General features: G+C 42.8%; 1 protein-coding gene across 1 annotated transcript; it reads left to right on the top strand.

Annotated features, from left to right (window-relative positions):
• plekhg7 (pleckstrin homology domain containing, family G (with RhoGef domain) member 7) lies at nt 1-18,053 on the top strand. Its single transcript, XM_088416712.1, has 17 exons — nt 1-212; nt 693-1,459; nt 5,014-5,036; nt 7,503-7,615; nt 8,408-8,448; nt 8,755-8,859; nt 10,250-10,399; nt 10,626-10,721; nt 11,054-11,152; nt 12,540-12,653; nt 12,850-13,024; nt 14,383-14,498; nt 16,717-16,804; nt 16,874-16,953; nt 17,245-17,398; nt 17,490-17,587; nt 17,796-18,053. Exons 2-17 carry the CDS (start codon nt 830-832, stop codon nt 17,904-17,906), a joined length of 2,193 nt encoding a protein of 730 aa, XP_088272838.1. The 5' UTR covers nt 1-212; nt 693-829; the 3' UTR covers nt 17,907-18,053.
• The last annotated feature ends 217 nt before the right edge of the window (nt 18,054-18,270 follow it).

Genomic DNA, 18,270 nt, shown 5'->3' with positions numbered 1-18,270 from the left:
TCTTCATTTTGCATATAGTCGTTTCGTTTTGTCAGAGGACAACAGGCTCACATAGACATTTTCTCCCTCTCAATAAAATAAAATTGAGGCATTTTGGCTTTTGCCGCTGTCCGAGCTGACCAGGACGCCCCTGCCAGGGTCACGCGCCCCCCACCCTCCTTCCCAGTCGGACGCCACTTGTTTTGTCGTCTTGGCATTAACGTTCCACGCATGTAAGTACACCTGACTTCATTCCACTTTAATGAGCTAGTGTGCACGCAGCACGACTCGTGTTTGCAAAGACGTCGCCGAATTCCTTTGTTACCTCGTGGACTAGACCGAAGCAGGTGTCTCGGTTTTAAATGAAACAATGAAACTTTGTCACGTCAGTAGCGGGGAAGTTGACTTAATCTCGCAAGTATATCCCGTTGGATCTCTCACATCCGTGAAGTAACCGCGAGCAGCCCCGTCTGCCACGCTTTTGTGTCGCGCCTTTGTCACATGGAAAAAAAACCTTGTAATCCACTTTGTTGCCTTCGGCTAGGTCCCACCGTTTAAGACCTTTGTTTTAGAGTAGCCATGGAGAGGAGGCTCACGTGAATTCTCAGTGTTGTGCGCTGTTAGGATATTAAGAAGAATATTGTGCCCGGAGACTGTATTTGTTTCACCAGTAGTCAAGTGACTCATTTGTCCCCCCAATTTTCACTCTCCAGGATTTTGAGGCGTTTTGGTGTGAATTATGTCGGAATGCGCAGGATCTGACCTATAATCAGAGGAGGCTCAGCATCCCAGACTCCTCAACCCCGCACTTTCGCAAAGCCTGCTGCACTACGATGTCTGTGAGGCGAAAATGTCTACAATGAAGCATGCTGTCATGAAAGACAAGGATGAGAATGTTGAAAAGTTGGACTGGAGTTACATTGAATGGGTGGAAAATGAAGTTGTCGCTCCAGGAGTGGCAAATGCAGAGACACAAACCGATCGGGGGCCTTTTGAGCACAAGGAGAGTCAAACCAGCAATCCGGTGATTATGCACATCGATCTCACACGGACACACTCCAAGCTGAGGCATTCACCTTTGCTCGATCCCGATGGCGTGGTAGCGCCTTTCTTCCCGTTCGACCGGCAGGCTCCCGGACGCATCTCTACCTCTCCCACCCTGAGGAGGATGAGGAGCACCAGGCGCCCCGTTTTAAACTCCCAGGATCCCGCAAGGATGGAAAGCACCCAGGAAGAGACCTCCACTGTATGCCTGTCATCGACTTTACACAGAGTAAAGTCTCCCCTAGCCACAAGCCCCCTCCTGTCTGCAGGCGAGATCTGTCATGAACATCCGCCAATTTCATCCTGTGGCCGACAGAGAACCAGATCCTATAGATCAAAGACCATGGACAATGGTATCGCTTCCATGAAGCCACAATGTCGAAGCGCTCATCCCACTATTATGAAAGATTTTGGATTTCCTGATAGTGAATTACAGGTGAGCAGTGGTGTTTTTGTATGTGGAAAACATGGTGGGCTACATTTATCCTATAAAAAGAACGCAACTTGTTGTTTTTTTTGTGTGTGGGGGGGGGGGTTAGAACTGTAATTTAAGTTGGAACAACTTAAATGGTCATTCATGGCAACAGTTAGCACAACTACGCAAGCAATTTAAAAGCTTCAAAACAATTTCCATGTGATAGCTCTGTTGCCTTGAAATTTTGCGTTAACCCAGTGCTTCTCAAATAATGGGGCGGGCCCCCCTGGGGAGGCGCCGATGCCCACAAGGAACATCCTTAAAAGTTAACTTTTAAGCTTAAATATTAACATTTGTCGTAAGTGTGTTACTTTTTTCTTTTGTTAATGCTAAAAAGAGGTATACTTGCACATTCTTATATATAATGACCTTATTTACAGTCACTGCAGAAAGTGTGTGTGTGTGTGTGTGTGTGTGTGTGTGTGTGTGTGTGTGTGTGTTCAGTGGCGTATAATGATATTGTGTGTGTGTGTGTGTGTGTGTGTGTGGGGGGGGGGGGGGGGTTGCTTTCTCCTTCCTGGGAGTGCATTGCAAAAAATAAGTTAGGAGCCTTGCGTTAACCCAAGTTGTTTTGTTTTTAACACTGTATCACTGTACGCCATCTGGATAAGATGCACTTTTTTATCATTCCAGTCGATTCCGACAGCAGTAACATTATTTAGACTAACATCAAAAGTAAATAATGCCCCATCTTAACTTCTGGGTTGGACAAACTATTTAGCATATTCCAGGCATGCCACTAGACCAGACGTTCCCCACCTTTACAGAGCCAAGGTGCATATTTTATATGAAAAAAGTCAAAGAAGTAAGAGGAAAAACAATGCCAGAAGTATCTCCCAAAAAGCAACACATACCCTGAAAAAATAAAAATCTTAATTCGATTTACCCTCAAATGCACTTCAAGTGAAGTCTTGGCCTGTTTAATTGAATTCAAAGCTGATGTACTCTCAGTATAAACCATTACTCTGTTAAGAATGGCAACAGGTGGATAAACAGGTTGACTGTACCTTCTCCCACCTATTTGTAAAGTATTTAATTGTTCAGCCTGTCACAATGTGTCATGTCAATTTGTAGCCCTGGGAAGATAGTTCTCCTGAAGAGGACATTAAAATGACATTGTTCCTCCCAAAAAATATATATATTTAATTTAATTATTGAGGTACTATTCTGTTCCTGCGGCTCTGTGGATCATTGGTTCACACGTCCGCCTCACAGTTCAGGGACTTGAGTTGAAATTCACATTGCTCCGCCCTTCCTGTGTGGCGTTTGCATGTTCTCCCCAAGCCCGCATTCCTACCACACTCCAAAAACATGCATGGCAGGTGTATTGGACGTACTAAAAGTTGTCCTTAGGTGTGATTAGGTGCTTGAATGGTTGTTGGGTCTCTATGTGCCCTCTAATCGACTGGCAACCAGTTCAGGGTGTCCCCCGCCTGCGGCCTGAAGTTAGCTGGGATAGGCGCCAGCAAGCCTGCCACCCTAGTGAGGATAAGTGGCTGTAAAAAATGGATGGATGGGTGTATGGATGTTTTAGCTCGCACCGGAATCTCTTTGTGGAATTTGCATGTTCTTCCAATGGGTTGTCTCCAGGCACTTCGGCGCTTCCTTCAACAAATCCAAAACATGCATGGCGGGTGCATTGGACACACAATTGTCCATAGGCATGATTGTGAGTGGGATTATATATATATATTTTTGTCTTTGTGTGCCCTGAAATTGGCGGGCACAATTTTTGGTATACCCCGCCTACTGCCCGTTGACAGCTGGGACAGGCACCAGCAAGCTTGCGGCCCGGTAAGGAGAGGCTGCTCGGGAAAATGAATGGATTTTTGTGGCTGTTCTCTATTAAATCTAAACTTTGCTGGTTCTGGTGGAGCGATGCTCCCACTGCCGTGTGCGCCACTGCAGCAGAGAAATGTTCTATTTAAAACATTTTAAATTGGAAAAATATAAGCTGATTTTTGTTCTATCATCATCAGAAACTTGCTTATAACCCATCAGATTGAAGCCTACACCAGTAATGACTCGCACATACAATGGATGAATGGGCAACTTTCCAAAAGCCTTAGAGAAGTTGTGTGGAGAGCTTTCGTTTGCTTGGACGGAACAATTTTTTGACATTTGATTGTTGATTGTAAATCGTCAGACGTTGTAATTCTTCTTTTTACACCCAAGTCATCATGTTTACAAATACCGTACCTGACATGAGCATGCCCTACGTTGGGTGAGTGATGGCTCATTTGCATTAGACAGGAATGCACCCTCCAAACATGTAGATTTTATTTCCCTTAAAGAGACTGAGAAGTGTGTTGTAATTGTTGATCCTAGGGGTATTTTGATTTGATTATATCACAGGCAAGGATACACACTGTGAATTTTTGTTTTAGACGACGAGGAATAAGTTTCCTTGAAAAGCTTCAGGTGGAGGCGGGGACTCCTCCCACCCATAACCCGATGCCACTTGAGGGAATTGAACCCAGGCCTCTGTGTGCTGTAGTCCGGTGCGGATTTTAATCCACAGCCTGTAAATTAAATTGTTACACATTCCTCCCCAGTGGAAGTCCTATCATGCTCATTCTTCCTTGCCCCCTGCGGTGGTCATCCACAATGCAGGCTTTTGACAGCCAATGAATCAGCAGTTACATGCACTGACAGCTTGGACCGAGCCCGCTGCCCGGAGAGGCCTGGGAAGTGCTCTCCCTGGGCCCCCATTCACGGCCGTCAGCAGTCACCTAATAATGGAGGGGTCAGTGAGCGATGGAACAAGATAATAGGAGATCTTTTCATCGGCTCCCGCTATTCACCACGGCACATTCTCAATAGGGTAGGGGCATTCTCCTCAGATATCATGAGGCTTTGGAATCCGAGCGACCACTTAAAACACTGTTTCAAATTTGAATGTCTTTGAAAGTGATATAATGGCGGCATTCGCGAGAACAGCCCTCTGCATTAGCAGCGGAATGCCGAGCGTACGGAAAAACAAAGCTATAGCGTCGTTACCTCTGCCAAGGTTAAGTTTTCATCACTGCTTGTAAGCAGGATTAGGCTAAAAAACTACTTGACTCATTCCACAAAACCTAGGGTTCTGGCACATGGGGCGAAGGGAAAGAACATAAATGCACGTCCGGATAAATCTTAACTCCCACTACTCTGATTCATGTTGCTTTTGTGCAATATGAATTAAGCAGCAAAATCCACCAGGAGGTGGATATTTTTCCACTTGCGGTCAAATGACATCACAGACGCTCAGGTGAAGGTCAATCGTTGCCCAGTAACGTAACGTATATAATATTCATCTGAATACTGTTTTAGTTGTGGGGACGCGTAGAACATATAATTGTAAAGAAAATTCTGGGGTTGACTTCCCCTTTAATTGTCTGGCAAATGCTGTATTCATTCAAAGGCAAAGCTCAGGAATATATGATTAAAGTCTTAACAGGTAATGCCCCTTCCAATTTGATCTTGAAATTTGCCACTGACTCAAATGTTTTTGTTTGTTTGTTTGTTTTTTGCAGGAGAAGGAGCAGCACCCCAATAGGTGAGTGTGCGCCATGCTGAGTGGGCATCATTCCCATACACGCACCTTCTCATTCGGATTCTTAAAGTATTGATTATGCACACGTGTTTATTTAACTGGTTCTTACCATAATATAAATTTCAACTGTTGTCTGCAATTTGAATTTTAAGTTGTACAATAGGGCTGATGGCTGTGTATTAACGACTTCTGAACGTCCTAACCCTATTGATAAAGCATTAATGAACCCATAAGGCACATAGGTGAAGGGAAAACCGTTTCAGATGACCACCTCTCGAAGCTGATCGAGACAATGCCAATTGCGCAGAGCAGTAATCGGCGCGAAGAGTGGCTATTTTGAAGGAACTAGAGTGTAAAACACGTTTTCAGTTATTTGACCCTTTTCTGTTTAGTCCATAAGTCAACGTGTGTTAATTCATAGTTTTGACGCCTGCAAGAAGACAAGGAATATCCGATGTAGTCACGAATACGAAGAAAGTACTTTGAATGAGAAGGTGTGTCCAAATTTTGGCCTGTACTGTAATGCCTTTTGAGTGAAACCTTTTTGAATGTTTGGCGTGTATGAACATAGCCTTCCTCCCTCCTTTTGAATAGTCTGTAATTGTCACAATGAGCTGGCTCTGTTATGACTGGGCATGGGCACAAAAACATAATCCGCCCCATCTTGTTCCAACACTCCAGGGCCTTGCCTTATGTCAACTGGGCACTCGCGAGCATTGATGATGGGACCTCCGCTTTAAGGAGCCCCAGCGAGCGTTCTTTGTCATTCATGTCTTTGTTAGAGGAGCACAGTTAAGTTTTGAGAGTCCCATGGTTATGTGTGGACTAGACAAACCCTCATTAATGCTGTTTTCTCTTATTGCCACCCACACCCCTCCTAATGGGCGACGAGGCTGTTCCCCGGCTGGATAATTAGGCAGCTATTGTCTCTTTAATTGCACGCTGGCACTACTTACAGTGGCGGAGCCCCGCGAAGGCATTGGCGGCGCGAGCTTTGTTTTCGTGCATCATTATTTCTCTTGTTGAGCGGGGGAACAAAGCGGCCATTTTTACATGTGCCCTCAATGGACACAGAGGAAGCTTTCTGAGTGGCCACAAAGCAACAGCGCGTCATTGTGAGGATGCTGCGGAATGAAGCGCACGCTCACGCTCTGACCTGGTTTGCAGGCAGTGTTCGTGCCCTTCTTGCCAATCTCATTAGCCCCGTATCCTCCTCAGGTGCTGCGGCCCACTCGCCATTATCTCTTTTAACCTTGACACTCAGTATTACTTTACCTGAAAGGATCGGTTTCCACTGTCAAAGTTCAACAAGGGTGAATGGCTCTAACTGATCCGAATGCACTGATTCCCGCCCGCGGGCATTTGTACCAGTTTGACAGTTGAGAGAAAAGTAACCTCAGAACTCATTGTGCGCTACGAGGAAGGTGGGAAAAAAAAAACACCATTGCTGTTTTGCATGCTATCACAGGCTGAGGCAAACTAATGCTCCTCTTGCTCATACTTCCTCTCGCATTTATTAATATGATCGCTAACTGTGTATATGCAGTAGAGCTTTGCTATTAGTTTGACGTTCAGCCAGAGCGCATATAGTTTTAACCAAGATTTTTACGGTGCGCTGGAAACTGTGATCGGCTTTCATCAGTGTTGTTGCGCTGAAGCTTTTGTCAGTGTTAGGAAGTGAAACCACTGAGAGCTCTCAAGGGTCACTGGCCAACCGTCACGACATGTCAGGCTGCTGCTTTAAGTGAACCTTTGCTCCTTCCCAACCAGCCTGTCTGCGTGTTGTTCCAATGGGATTGAAGGATAGAGTGATTATTGCTCGTGTAGAGTCCATCATCACACTTTAGACACATTTGGATATGCTTTGCAACGAGAGCATTTGTGGGAATGTAAAAAAAACCAAAACCCTGCAACTACTGAACTAACCTGTTCAGCTCTCAAACTGGTCGTACTGTATGTGTGAAATGACACATTTACTTTACAGCTTGACTGAATGACATTTGTTATGATATGCTCATGCTTAGTCTCTCTCTTGCTCCCGGTCGCAGCAGACGATAAGTACATGAAAATGCTTGAGCGCTAGCTGCATGAGCCCTGCCCTGGGCAAAATAGTACACTTCTCCTCCCCACTCATTAACATAGAAATGACTTGATAACTGAATATACACCAAGATTATGGTGTTGTTCTTAATCTTGGAAACTGGCTCTGGTCAAAAGACCAGAAGCATAGCACTCACTGTTTATTTCTAGACTAGTACTGTTGTAAATAGCCAATTTGCTGCACAGTGAAGATGGTATTTCAGTGGCATTTCAAGAAGAATGATAAATGGAATTTAGTTATTTCCTCCTGACGCACAGGAAGTATTGCCTCTATCAAAGCTGTCTCTATCTAAAAGCATGAAGCGTTTTTGTGTCCTTATTTAATTTAGGTAAAAGATGACCTCACTTAGATTTTTTCATCTACTTCAGGCTGGAGGAAAGGAGACGAAGCTCTGTCGTGGTCAGTTTACCGGGCTTGGATGTTTCACCTGGAGATCTGTTTGTATCCAATGGAGCAGCTGACATGCTTAACGACTTTTCCGGTAAAAGGCAAACACAAACAAAACAAAAATCCTCCCGCGATCGTGTAATGTGTCACACCATCTCGGCAGAATACCAAAGATAACTTTCACTTAAATGCTTCCTCACAACATACTGTATCAGGCCAAGTTTCTCTTGCCTTTATCTGCCAGTTATGCTCAACAATCACACGCACTTTCCTGCTTTTTGGTGTGCTTGCAGAGGTTTACGTTGCAATTCGCTTTAGCATTTTTATAACGGAGATGCATTCTTCTAAAAGTTTCAGTGGGTGCATTTTTGTGATGATCGGTTAGCAATTTTAATCTTGTCAGTCATCAATCCCATCAAACTAAGCTCTCTAAAAGGCCAAGTGATTTCTAACTACACTTCCCTTAGCACAGGGGTGTCAAATTCATTTAAGGCAGCGGGCCATATGGTGGAAAAGCTATACCCAAGTGGACTGGACCAATACAATCATGGTATTCATTTATGTAACTTTAAAACAACAACTTCAAATGTATTTTTGTTTTTTAATACTGCCCAAAATAAAACAATTACAACATCACTAATAATCATAAAATATTAACATTACTATTAATCGTAAAGTATTTCAAGTTTTTCATTTCGATATTCAGCTCATTTTTATACTTTGCAAAGTCATCTTGCGGGCTGGATTAAACCCATTTGCGGGCCAGAACTGACCCGCGGACCGTATGTTTGACACTCCTCTCTTAGCACATTATTTAGTTTTAGATATTCTTCTATTTTTTGAGTTCCCTTTGTACTCATCACCACTTTATGTATTATTTTTACAGATACAAAGAAGTCAAAGTGGCCTTTTTCAAGGCGTAGCACAGTAAGTCTCACTTAGCTGCTTTTGTGTTCATTGTTTCTGTTGATGTATTTTCGTGTGTGTGGGCGAGCGTGTGTTTGTTGAGGTTTCAACATTGTGTTCTGACCCATTTTACCAAGCAAATGAATATGCTTCCTCATCGTTTTTTCCTATTTGAGTTTGCATTTGGTGAAAATGCCCAAAGTAGAGGCAAATTTGATTTGTTGAATTTTTGATCATGCATGACTGGACTTAAATGGGCACAACTGCACGCCAGCGCATTGAGTAACATGCACTCATTCACGCACTTTTTTTTCCCCAAACTTTCAGACTAAAGGGAAGTCCCAAACAAGCACTTCGGTGTCGGATATTGAAAGATATCTCTCCACAGCACAAATCCAGGACTGGAGGAACTGTGACCTTCAAAAGTATAAGGTGAAAAATGCCCTCCGTCAGCAACACCTCATGCACGACACTATTTGTTGTGTAAACATGCCTCTGTGCTGCGAGCTGTTTTCAGTCGATGCAATATTCAAGTCGAGATGCGGATACATCCAAATATATTTGGCGTGAAACGTGCTACTCTGAAATAACAAGTTGTGCAAGAACCTGATTTTCTAGACCAGGTGTCGCGAGCCCGATATGATGAAAGAGCCACATTGAACCAATAAAATAAAACAAAATCTCTCTGGAGCCAGAAAAATTTGAAACCCCTCATTTCGTAAGCCTTATCATGAAGGCAAGGTAAAGAAGGTCTATATTATATTATATCAAATGACTAAGTAGGCTACAATAATGAGCCTTAATGATTAAATGTTTATTTTCTCCTACAACGCATGCATCCTGGAGAGAATGACGTATCATGTGCCTACTCTGCCGTACGATGGTGTTTTAATTTGAATTTCAATTACAATTTTTTATATTATAATATAATCATATATTTATATTATATATGTTATTGCATTGATGAGATCATAGAGATACAATAAAGGAATCAAATTTATGTTTATGTTGTCATTTTAATTTTGAGAATTAAAAAAAACGAAACAAAATAGAACGCCACCCTATGACCTGAACAACAAAACACAGTGATATCCGGAGTTGCCATTCCAAATACATACTGACGAAAAAAACAGAAAATCCTTGTATAAAAACAGCCAATTATTACTAAGTATGTGTCTACGACAGGATTTTGTTCTTACCCGTTAAAAAGACTTCTGTTTTCGGACATCATTGGGCAGCTTCTTAACATCGGGCATGTGAGAGTTTTTTGTTATTTATCAACTCATCAGAAAGCAAACGTACAGGAAATCCTTCCATAATGGCAATGAAAGTAAATGATTCAGTCCAAAAACTAGAAGGTCTTTTTTTTTCCCTTTTGCATCCATGGTCAAACACTGTTTTTTTGTTTTTTGTTTTTTGCAACAGCCGCTGAAACGTGCGTCACAACTATTACACAAATCTTTATTGACAGAAATGTTGAAATTCGCTATTCTTCTCATTTTTTCGGTTTTGGAAACCATTAAAAATGTTTGTAAACCATATTAAAAAATATATTTTCTTTTCCTTTTACATACATTTCTGAAAATCTCCAGGGAACCACCGAGACAGCACTAAAGAGCCGCATGCGGCAAACCCGTTTTAGAGCAGCGGCCAACATATACAGTAATTATCAATACACACTGCACGTGCGTGGTGGGAGGAACGTCACAGAACGTTCTACATAAACAATCGATACCATGGGGAAGTTTCGATGCGATTGGCTCACTCTCTTGAAGCAAATTGCTTGGCATGAGATGATAAAATTTTGGTCATTTTTGTACAGGACTATTCCGTTGCAGAGTTCCTGCAGGATCAGTCTTCCCAGTGGAGCGCTACGTCTGACCCTGTGGGCTTTAAGAGACAAGAGGCCATCTGGGAGCTCTTCACCAGCGAGTGTGTTTACTTCCTGGATCAGCTCATGGTTCTCAAAGAGGTGATTTCCTCCGCACAATGCCTCTTAATGCACACACACACACACGGAAATGCCCACACAGGACCACAAATAAACACACCATACCCAAAGAAAAACCCAACACCTGCTACTTTGTTCTTCAGATTTTCCCTTTGAATTCCTGATAAAGTCTTTCGCTTGTCTTTCCTCTGAGCTGAAGATTATAAACAAGTCTAAGCCGATTGCATGAATCTGTTGTTGCATTCAGGTGTTTCTGGCTACGCTCACAAACCTTCAGATGAGGACCTGCCTGGCTGATATCGACGGCTGGAGGCTGTTTGCGAACCTCAGTGAGCTTTGCTTGGTGAGCTTTAATGCAAACATAGCAAGAGGGCCTGATAACGTTGCACCTATCGCATCAATAAATCAGCGCAAACGTCACATTATCGAGGTCTCGTCTGGCGTTTGGCTTTTGCTCCTGCAAGAAAGCAAGATTAATCATATTAGTCACTTCCACCAGTTTAGAAATGACATTATAGAATGTCGACTTAATACTGTGGCTTGCTCATTTATTTACACCCATTTGCGGATTGTGATAAAGGTTTTATTATATGCCTTGATGCCACAGGAAGAATGTCTTTGTACCATACAAATAATACTGCATAGTCACTGGACACGCAATGTCTTTGATTGCAGGTGAGCTTTGGTTTCCTTAACAATATGCTGCGCGTCATCAAGGACTCGTTGGATGTCACCGATGGTAACCGAGCCGCTCTGCTGGACCTGCTGAGCAAAGTAAGACTCGGTCCACGTCACTCGTTCATTTCTACATTTATTACATATTAGCCAAAGATTTTTTACCACCACCTTGGCTTGATTCTAAGATGGCGAATTTAATTAGTATTATTTTTTTTCCCTTTGACAAAATCATTTGGGTTTCGTTAGGCAAGTAGATGAAGTCAGACGTGGACAAATAAAATGCCCCCACTGAGTCACATTTCGAAGAAAGGCTTTGCCGGGTGACTCATGATTTCCCACGAGCCTCTCCCTAAAACATTTGATGTCGTTGAGACTATTCAATACATCAGGCTCATGCGTTGGTGTCTTTTAAATGAGCTGACATTATGTGACAAACAATGCAGACAGCCACAACGTTCAAGGGAGGACAGGAACCTGTGTGCCAGCTGCTTCTAACCTTGCGTGCAAACACGCAGCTATGAGCAAAATAACATTAGATGACATATCAAGAGAAAGCTTCAATAGATGGACAGTAATGTTTCATTATAATTGGTTTATTTGTAGATTATGTTAGTAAAATGCCAACATACCTCCCAAAATTAATTCCCAAATTGTTAGTGCTCTGAAATCATTCAAATGTGTGGTTTTAATTTTTGCATGTTCATATTTTGATGGGGAATGACACACAAGTGGCAAATGACTCTTCCAAGTTGCACTATGATGTGTTTATCAACCCCTCTGTATCAATTTCAACCCGATTTGGGCCATTGATCATGATAAATCTAACAAAAAGCATTCAAATCACTAGAGGGCTAAAAATGACCGTAGATTGTCAAAACAAGACATAGGTTCAAAATTGCACCATGCATTCATTCCTAAATGCTTGCAAATAGGATTTATTGGATTGGAAATTTGACACCAGGGAGCTATACGACCATCACACTGAAGGCTTGAAAATGTTTCATTCATACCTCTTTTGCTTGGCAATCATGTTTGAAGTTTGGACTCAATGTTGTCAGATAAATTGCAGAAAGAAAACCATTTTATTAATGTGCATGCTCTTGGGAAACGGTGTTATAATCATTTTTGGTTGTTTACAAATTGCGCCATAATAAATAAGCTTTAGGAAGGAATGATATTTTTGATTTTGTGTCGAGTTCAAATGTTTCAAACGCTTGTTTTTGAGGACACTTAAACGCTTGCGCTGTGTTCAAGGACCCCGGTGGCACCGAGCATAATCTAACTCATTTTAATCAAGTCTAAAAAATTATGTTGGTAAATATCCTTTGTCAGTGACCTTGGTGTGAGTTTCTTCCTTAAATGGAAGTACCAACTTTTTTTTTTTGGATGTACGGCCTTAGACGTATCCAGACAATCTCATCTGGTTTTATGACACGTTTATCTGCTTTGTACCGGCTGATGCGGTATTGCGATCTGCTGGCAGGCTTTCCGGGAGAGCATATGCCACTGCTTGCAGAAATACTGCCTCAACTACTCCACAGCTTTGCTTTATCTGGACAGCCTCAAGCCCAGAGAGGACTTTGGGTCTTACGTCAAGGTACACGAGGGCACTTACACCGTGCGTCAGAGCTCACAAATTCCCCCTGGGATCAATAAAATATTTAAGTTTTCAGAGCACCTTGCACTTTGACCGCGCTGTTTATTTGTATTCCTCAATATTTGTCCCTATTCTTGTCCCCCATCACTTCTTGGTCTCAAATTGTTACTCGCCCTCTGTGTGTTTTGTTCCGGAGTGGTGTGAGAGCAACAAGCAGTGCCGCAGGTTGCAACTGCGCGATCTGCTGGTGGCGCCGCTGCACAGGTTAACCCGGTACCCACTGCTTTTGCGGAACATCGCGAGGAGGTTCCACGCGGAGGAGGAAAGCAGAGATGTGCAGGCGGTAGCGGAGCAAGTGGACGTGGCTATATGTGAGCGCCTCCTCATCGTCGTCCACTCAAAACAAAAGACCAATGCATGTTTTTGTACGGCGTGCGCCCGATTCTCACCGACAAGGTGAACTTTGCGCCACACCCTACCTGTCATGTTATCATCTATATGAATTACTGATCAGGACCGAAGGCCTATAAGAACAGGTTTGGGCTCCAAACTCTTGGAGCGCGACGCTTGATGTGTCGAGTCAAAAAGTTGCACACTGGGTGGCTGACTTATTGCATACTTCCCGTAACCATGAAAGCAGGGCAGAGTTGCTCGGGTGCAGTGATTAGGAGTGTCACGTAGATAGACGGAGGTGGATTTCTTCAGTAGGCCCGAATTAATCAACATGCTGTCACGCCCATATTTGATAGGCAGTTGACGAGTTGGGACACGCTGAAGTTTTGAAATGCTACGGGAAAAAAAAAAAAAGTGCAGTCAAACGTCCAAAGTAAGCGTGGTTAGGCATTTGTCCTAAAGGGTCATTTTGAGAACCGACATATTGACCAAGATTCTTTTTAAGATGACAAAATAAGACTGTGGCAATAATTTATTTGCAAATATGAAATGCGCTGTGGGTGACATGCACTTGTCCAATGACCCAATTTGAATGTCAGTGGGATTTTTTTTTCCTTTACAGTACATGTTTTTTTTTGTTCACTACACACACACTCATTGCAAGACACACTCAGTTTCACCACGTTTTTCCTTCATCATAATTGACGAGACAACCCGGAAGTCACCTATCTGATCGTTCGACTCCAACTGTGCGACTGGAAAGAGCTTAAGCACTCCATTGTTGGCTTTTAATTTGGGGGGGCTTTTTTCCCCCAATTTGTCATTAAATTATCATGTCATGCAAGTGTTAATTTTTGCATGGCTGACATAGAGTAGAAATGAGCCTTCCTTGAAACTTTTTTGTAGCACTCGTTTTGAATCACATTCAAAATAAACCACTGTTAAAACAACAATTAAAAACACAATCTTTGATAGCAAGTGAGTGGCCACAAGATAATGCCAGATTCTTCCGTCACGTCACTTCTGGTGTATAATGTCCTTTTTCATACCTTGTTTTGGGCAGAAAATGTAGCAAAAGCCCCCCCAAATAAATAATAATCCTCAAATTTAACATTGAAGTATAAGTGGGGGAAATGACACAAATGTGTAGCTGCTTTTGAATGGCAAAGTAACGAATATTGCGTAACAAATGAAAAAGGCCACTTCAGATGGACGAGTGTCTTTGCACGAGCTCAAGTAACCTTCGTGGGAACTTGTCGTCTCCCGTGTAATTGGAACCCCGTCACCAGTAGTAGAAAGTAATTATTGTGAATAGTAACATTGTCTTACCGCCAAGGTGACCTGGAGGGAAAGGTGAAATGGCTGCACAACTACCAGAAGGTGAAACAGCTGAGAGACGCACTGGTGTGGCTGCCTGTGTGGGAACGGGACAAGCGGGCCTTCATTCCTGAGGTTGGTGATGCTCAGTGGTGTTCATCTCTGCTGGGAAATACTGTATGTGAGCTGCTCTGGCATAAGGGTCCGCAGCTTGACCGATAACCATTTGTGTAAGTGGCAAATGGAGAATTTTTATCTACGCATTCTCCTAAAGGTCTCTTTTTTCGTTTTCCGGCAACCACAAGGTTATTGTTGGCTGTTGTGATTTTGCAGTTGGAATGCACGAAAATCAGGAATGAATAAATATCGGCGTTGCGCTTTCTATAATGACTCTAGTCCTACTTTTAATTGAAGGTAGTCATGCATGCACTAAGGCAGTTGTCACAAACATGATCATTATATCATGTGCTCCTTTGTTCATATGTGAGCACCTCCCATCCAAGGAGATTTATTGAATAACGAAGCAGGATTTTGCGGAAATGATTTGTAATGCCTTGTACAGTATGTAATAATGCCACGCAATATAAATGATGTAATGTTTCGCTTACTTCTCAATGTAGTCATTTCATGTAACATTTTCTAGTCGTGACACGGCCATGCACATCAGGGACAAACGAACCATCCGTGGCAAAGTGACAGTTCCCCTTTATGCCTTATTGTTTAAATGGGATGAAAATTCAAATCCAATATGGACACTGTCAATGTTGAAGATGAAAAGACCATTGCAATTGGCCATAATGCACGCAATGAGATTTGAACTGGACATTATACGAATGAATTGATAATGTGTTTCTTTTGCATTATCCATCCAATTTCGATAGCCTCTTATCCGGAAAAGGGTCGCAGGCTATCCCAGCTGCCTTCGGGCAGCAGGCGGGAGACACCCTGAGCTGGTTGCCGGCCAATCGCAGGGCACACAGAGACGAACAACCATTCACGCATCCAATCGCACCTAGGGACAGTTTAGTATGTCCAGTACACCTGCCATTCGTGTTTTTGGAGTGTGGGAGGAAGCCGGAGTGACCGGAGAGAACCCGCGCGGTTTGGGGAGAAGAGGCAAACTCCACACAGGAAGGACGGAGCCAGGTGGATTTGAACTCTGGTCCCTGAACTGTGAGGCGGGCGTGAAAAATGCACCACCGAGCCGCCTCTTTTGCATTATGTTGAATCAAACAAAGGCATTCATTTTCTTTTTGTGGTTAAATGCAATTTACATATTGCCCATGGTAAAATACCACTTAAGTCTCATGCCATAGGGCCCACCCACCAGATGGCAAATCATCTTATGACACAAAATTCTTGAAGCAGATTTCATTTGGAAAACACACCGATAAGAAAAACAAGCGATTTTTGGCAGACGATACGTCAAGGAGGTGAAATGTAAGCCCGAAACCTCCATTTATTATATCAGAATTAGACCATATGAATTACTCTGTTTGAATGTCCATACCCATAAGGAGTCTTGTTGCCAGAGCCGATCACATACAGTATGCTTGACTCAAATCGCAACGTAGTAAAATGCCATCTGCACTTTGAAGATGATGTGCATTAAAAGCTGAAGCGATGAAGCCACTCTTTTGTTTGCATGATTGAATTTCCTGAAGTTGTCATAGTGAACGCTTAAAAGATTGTAAGTCAGTTATTGTAAAGTCAAGAAGCTAAAACGACTCATGACTTAATTCATGATTCACGAGCCCATATTTTGGGTAATACTAGCCTATTTTACTCATCACGCATTAAATCGTAATATATAGGAGTGGGTTACATTACAGCCATCACGGTGGCTGACTGGTTAGTACGTCAGCCATTTTGTGTGTAGTTTGCATGTTCTCCCTGTGCCCACATGTGTCTTCTCTGAGCACTCCTGCCGCCTCCCACATTCCAAAAACTTGTATGATAGAAGTATTGGACATTCCAAATTTTCTATAGATGTAATTGTGAGCGTGAGTGGTTGTTTGTTTCTGTGTACCCTACGATGGGTTGACGACCAGGCCAGGGTGTCCCACCGCCAACTGCCCGAAGACGGCTGGGATAGGCACCAGCAAGCCAGCTACCCTGGTGAGGATAAAACCGGCTAAAGAATGGATGGATGGGTTAAATAACTCTTCCAAATTGTTCAGCCCTATTCAGTATTGGCCTTGTAGTTCCAGTAAATAACTACAAATCTTATCAAACTGACATCAGATATCACTGTTTATTTCTCATGCTCGCACTTCCTTCCTACAGAGTTCAGGGGTAATATTGTTTTTAAATGTTGATTTCCAGCTTACACGGTATATTGCTTCTTCTTCAGACCGTGAAACATCTGCTGAAAGCGGTGACACTGGAGAACCTCATTTCTCACAGAAGTCTGCTCCACGACGGCAAACTGGTGCTCACAGGTCTGCTTGTGTGTTTCTCAGACGCATTTGGGCCAGCGTTTGAAATGCTTTCTTTTGACTCTCTTCCAGAAAACGCCAAGCTCATAGATGTCTACCTGTTCCTCTTTGATGAATTCCTGCTCCTCACCAAGATCAAGCGGAACAAGAAGGTGTGCAGGCACATACAGTAGTTGTCATGTTCGCTATAACAACCGAGAGTAAAGCTATATATTGAAAATGCTTTTTAAATAAGCTTAAACATCTGTACTTCTATACAGAAGGAAAAAGTTCATCAGAATTATAGTTCATTGTACAATTGACTTTTTTATATATTTTGCATCAATTAAAAAAAAAAGATGCTAAATAAAAAAAAAAAAAAAAACTACGTAGTCAAAACAAAAAACCACTGCAATGAAAAGTAAACAATAATGAAACACATTCCCTCTTGCTGGTGTGTTTAGAGGTCCATCGGACCAGAAACCAACTCCCTGCGCTTGGCGCAGAACCTGGAGCTGGACCAGCTGCTGAAGGAAGGATCCACCTTCACGGTTCTCGACCAGCCCATCTCTCTGGACCGACTCCAGCTCAGGAACATTGATCAACTCAATGCCTCAAGTAATTACAAGTGTCGCCATGCATCTGGGCTTGTTATAAGGTCTCTATCGTTAATGGATATGTTTGCCTTTTTTTTTTTTTTTTGCTAAAGCGTCGGGGCTGCCTCATTCTTTCATAATTACGCACCAGAACCGCTATCAGCAGTGCATTGGTGCGTTCGTCCTGCAGGCTGCGTCCGAGGCTTCTAAGGTAAATTCACACTTCAACTTTGGAGATTTGCTTCCATGCTATCGAAACGCTTTTCTGGCTAAGCTCCACTGGATCGAGATCGATTTGCTTTAAAAGTGAACCGTGCCAACAATTAAGCTTCTTCAGTTGGGGGATCATCATATAAAAATGTATAAGCACTGCTTGGATATGAACCTGATAGGAATTCATGAGGCCATTTGTTTTCCAGCGAGCGTGGCTGTCAAAGATTGAGGAAGCCGTATCCACAATGCTGAAGCTGGACTCTCAGCAGGCCCGGTTGAAAACCACCTCACTGTGGTTGGAGTCGTCCCAGATCTGAAACGTCCCGCTGCACTAAACGCTGCCACACATGCACCGTTGCCTACGTACACTTCACGGTCCCGTGTCATCGTCGACACCACTAGCATACCTATCCGAACTGTACTGTCCATTAGTGTACCATTAAAGCTTTGGTCATGTAGCACAACCTGTACGTTGTCTTTTTACACTGGGAATGAAAGCGTCTCATTGGGTGCCCAAGTGGATTTGGCTTCTCAACAATGACTACAAAATGTTTACTTGACTGGTTTGATGAATTACATAAATGTACATCAATCCACCACCTATACAGCTTACCTCACTAGTGATGCGCGTAAATCCATTATGTATGTTCAATACATAATTAAAAAAAGGTCAGTGTAGAA

The sequence above is a fragment of the Hippichthys cyanospilos genome, chromosome 6 (assembly GCF_059441005.1).
Source record: "Hippichthys cyanospilos isolate Australia breed blue-spotted pipefish chromosome 6, RoL_Hcya_1.0, whole genome shotgun sequence".
Taxonomy (NCBI): domain Eukaryota; kingdom Metazoa; phylum Chordata; class Actinopteri; order Syngnathiformes; family Syngnathidae; genus Hippichthys; species Hippichthys cyanospilos.
The sequence above is the reverse complement of the archived record's forward strand: the minus strand, read 5'-3'. Positions and strand labels throughout refer to the sequence as shown.

What these genes read in the sequence shown, in the direction of transcription:
- plekhg7 (XM_088416712.1), top strand. Translation starts at nt 830, where the DNA reads ATGTCTACAATGAAGCATGCTGTCATGAAAGACAAGGATGAGAATGTT. An exon ending in GCAAGTGGACGTGGCTATAT is followed by an intron (nt 13,025 to 14,382) that starts GTGAGCGCCTCC and finishes CTTACCGCCAAG; the next exon opens with GTGACCTGGAGGGAAAGGTG. An exon ending in CGGCAAACTGGTGCTCACAG is followed by an intron (nt 16,805 to 16,873) that starts GTCTGCTTGTGT and finishes ACTCTCTTCCAG; the next exon opens with AAAACGCCAAGCTCATAGAT.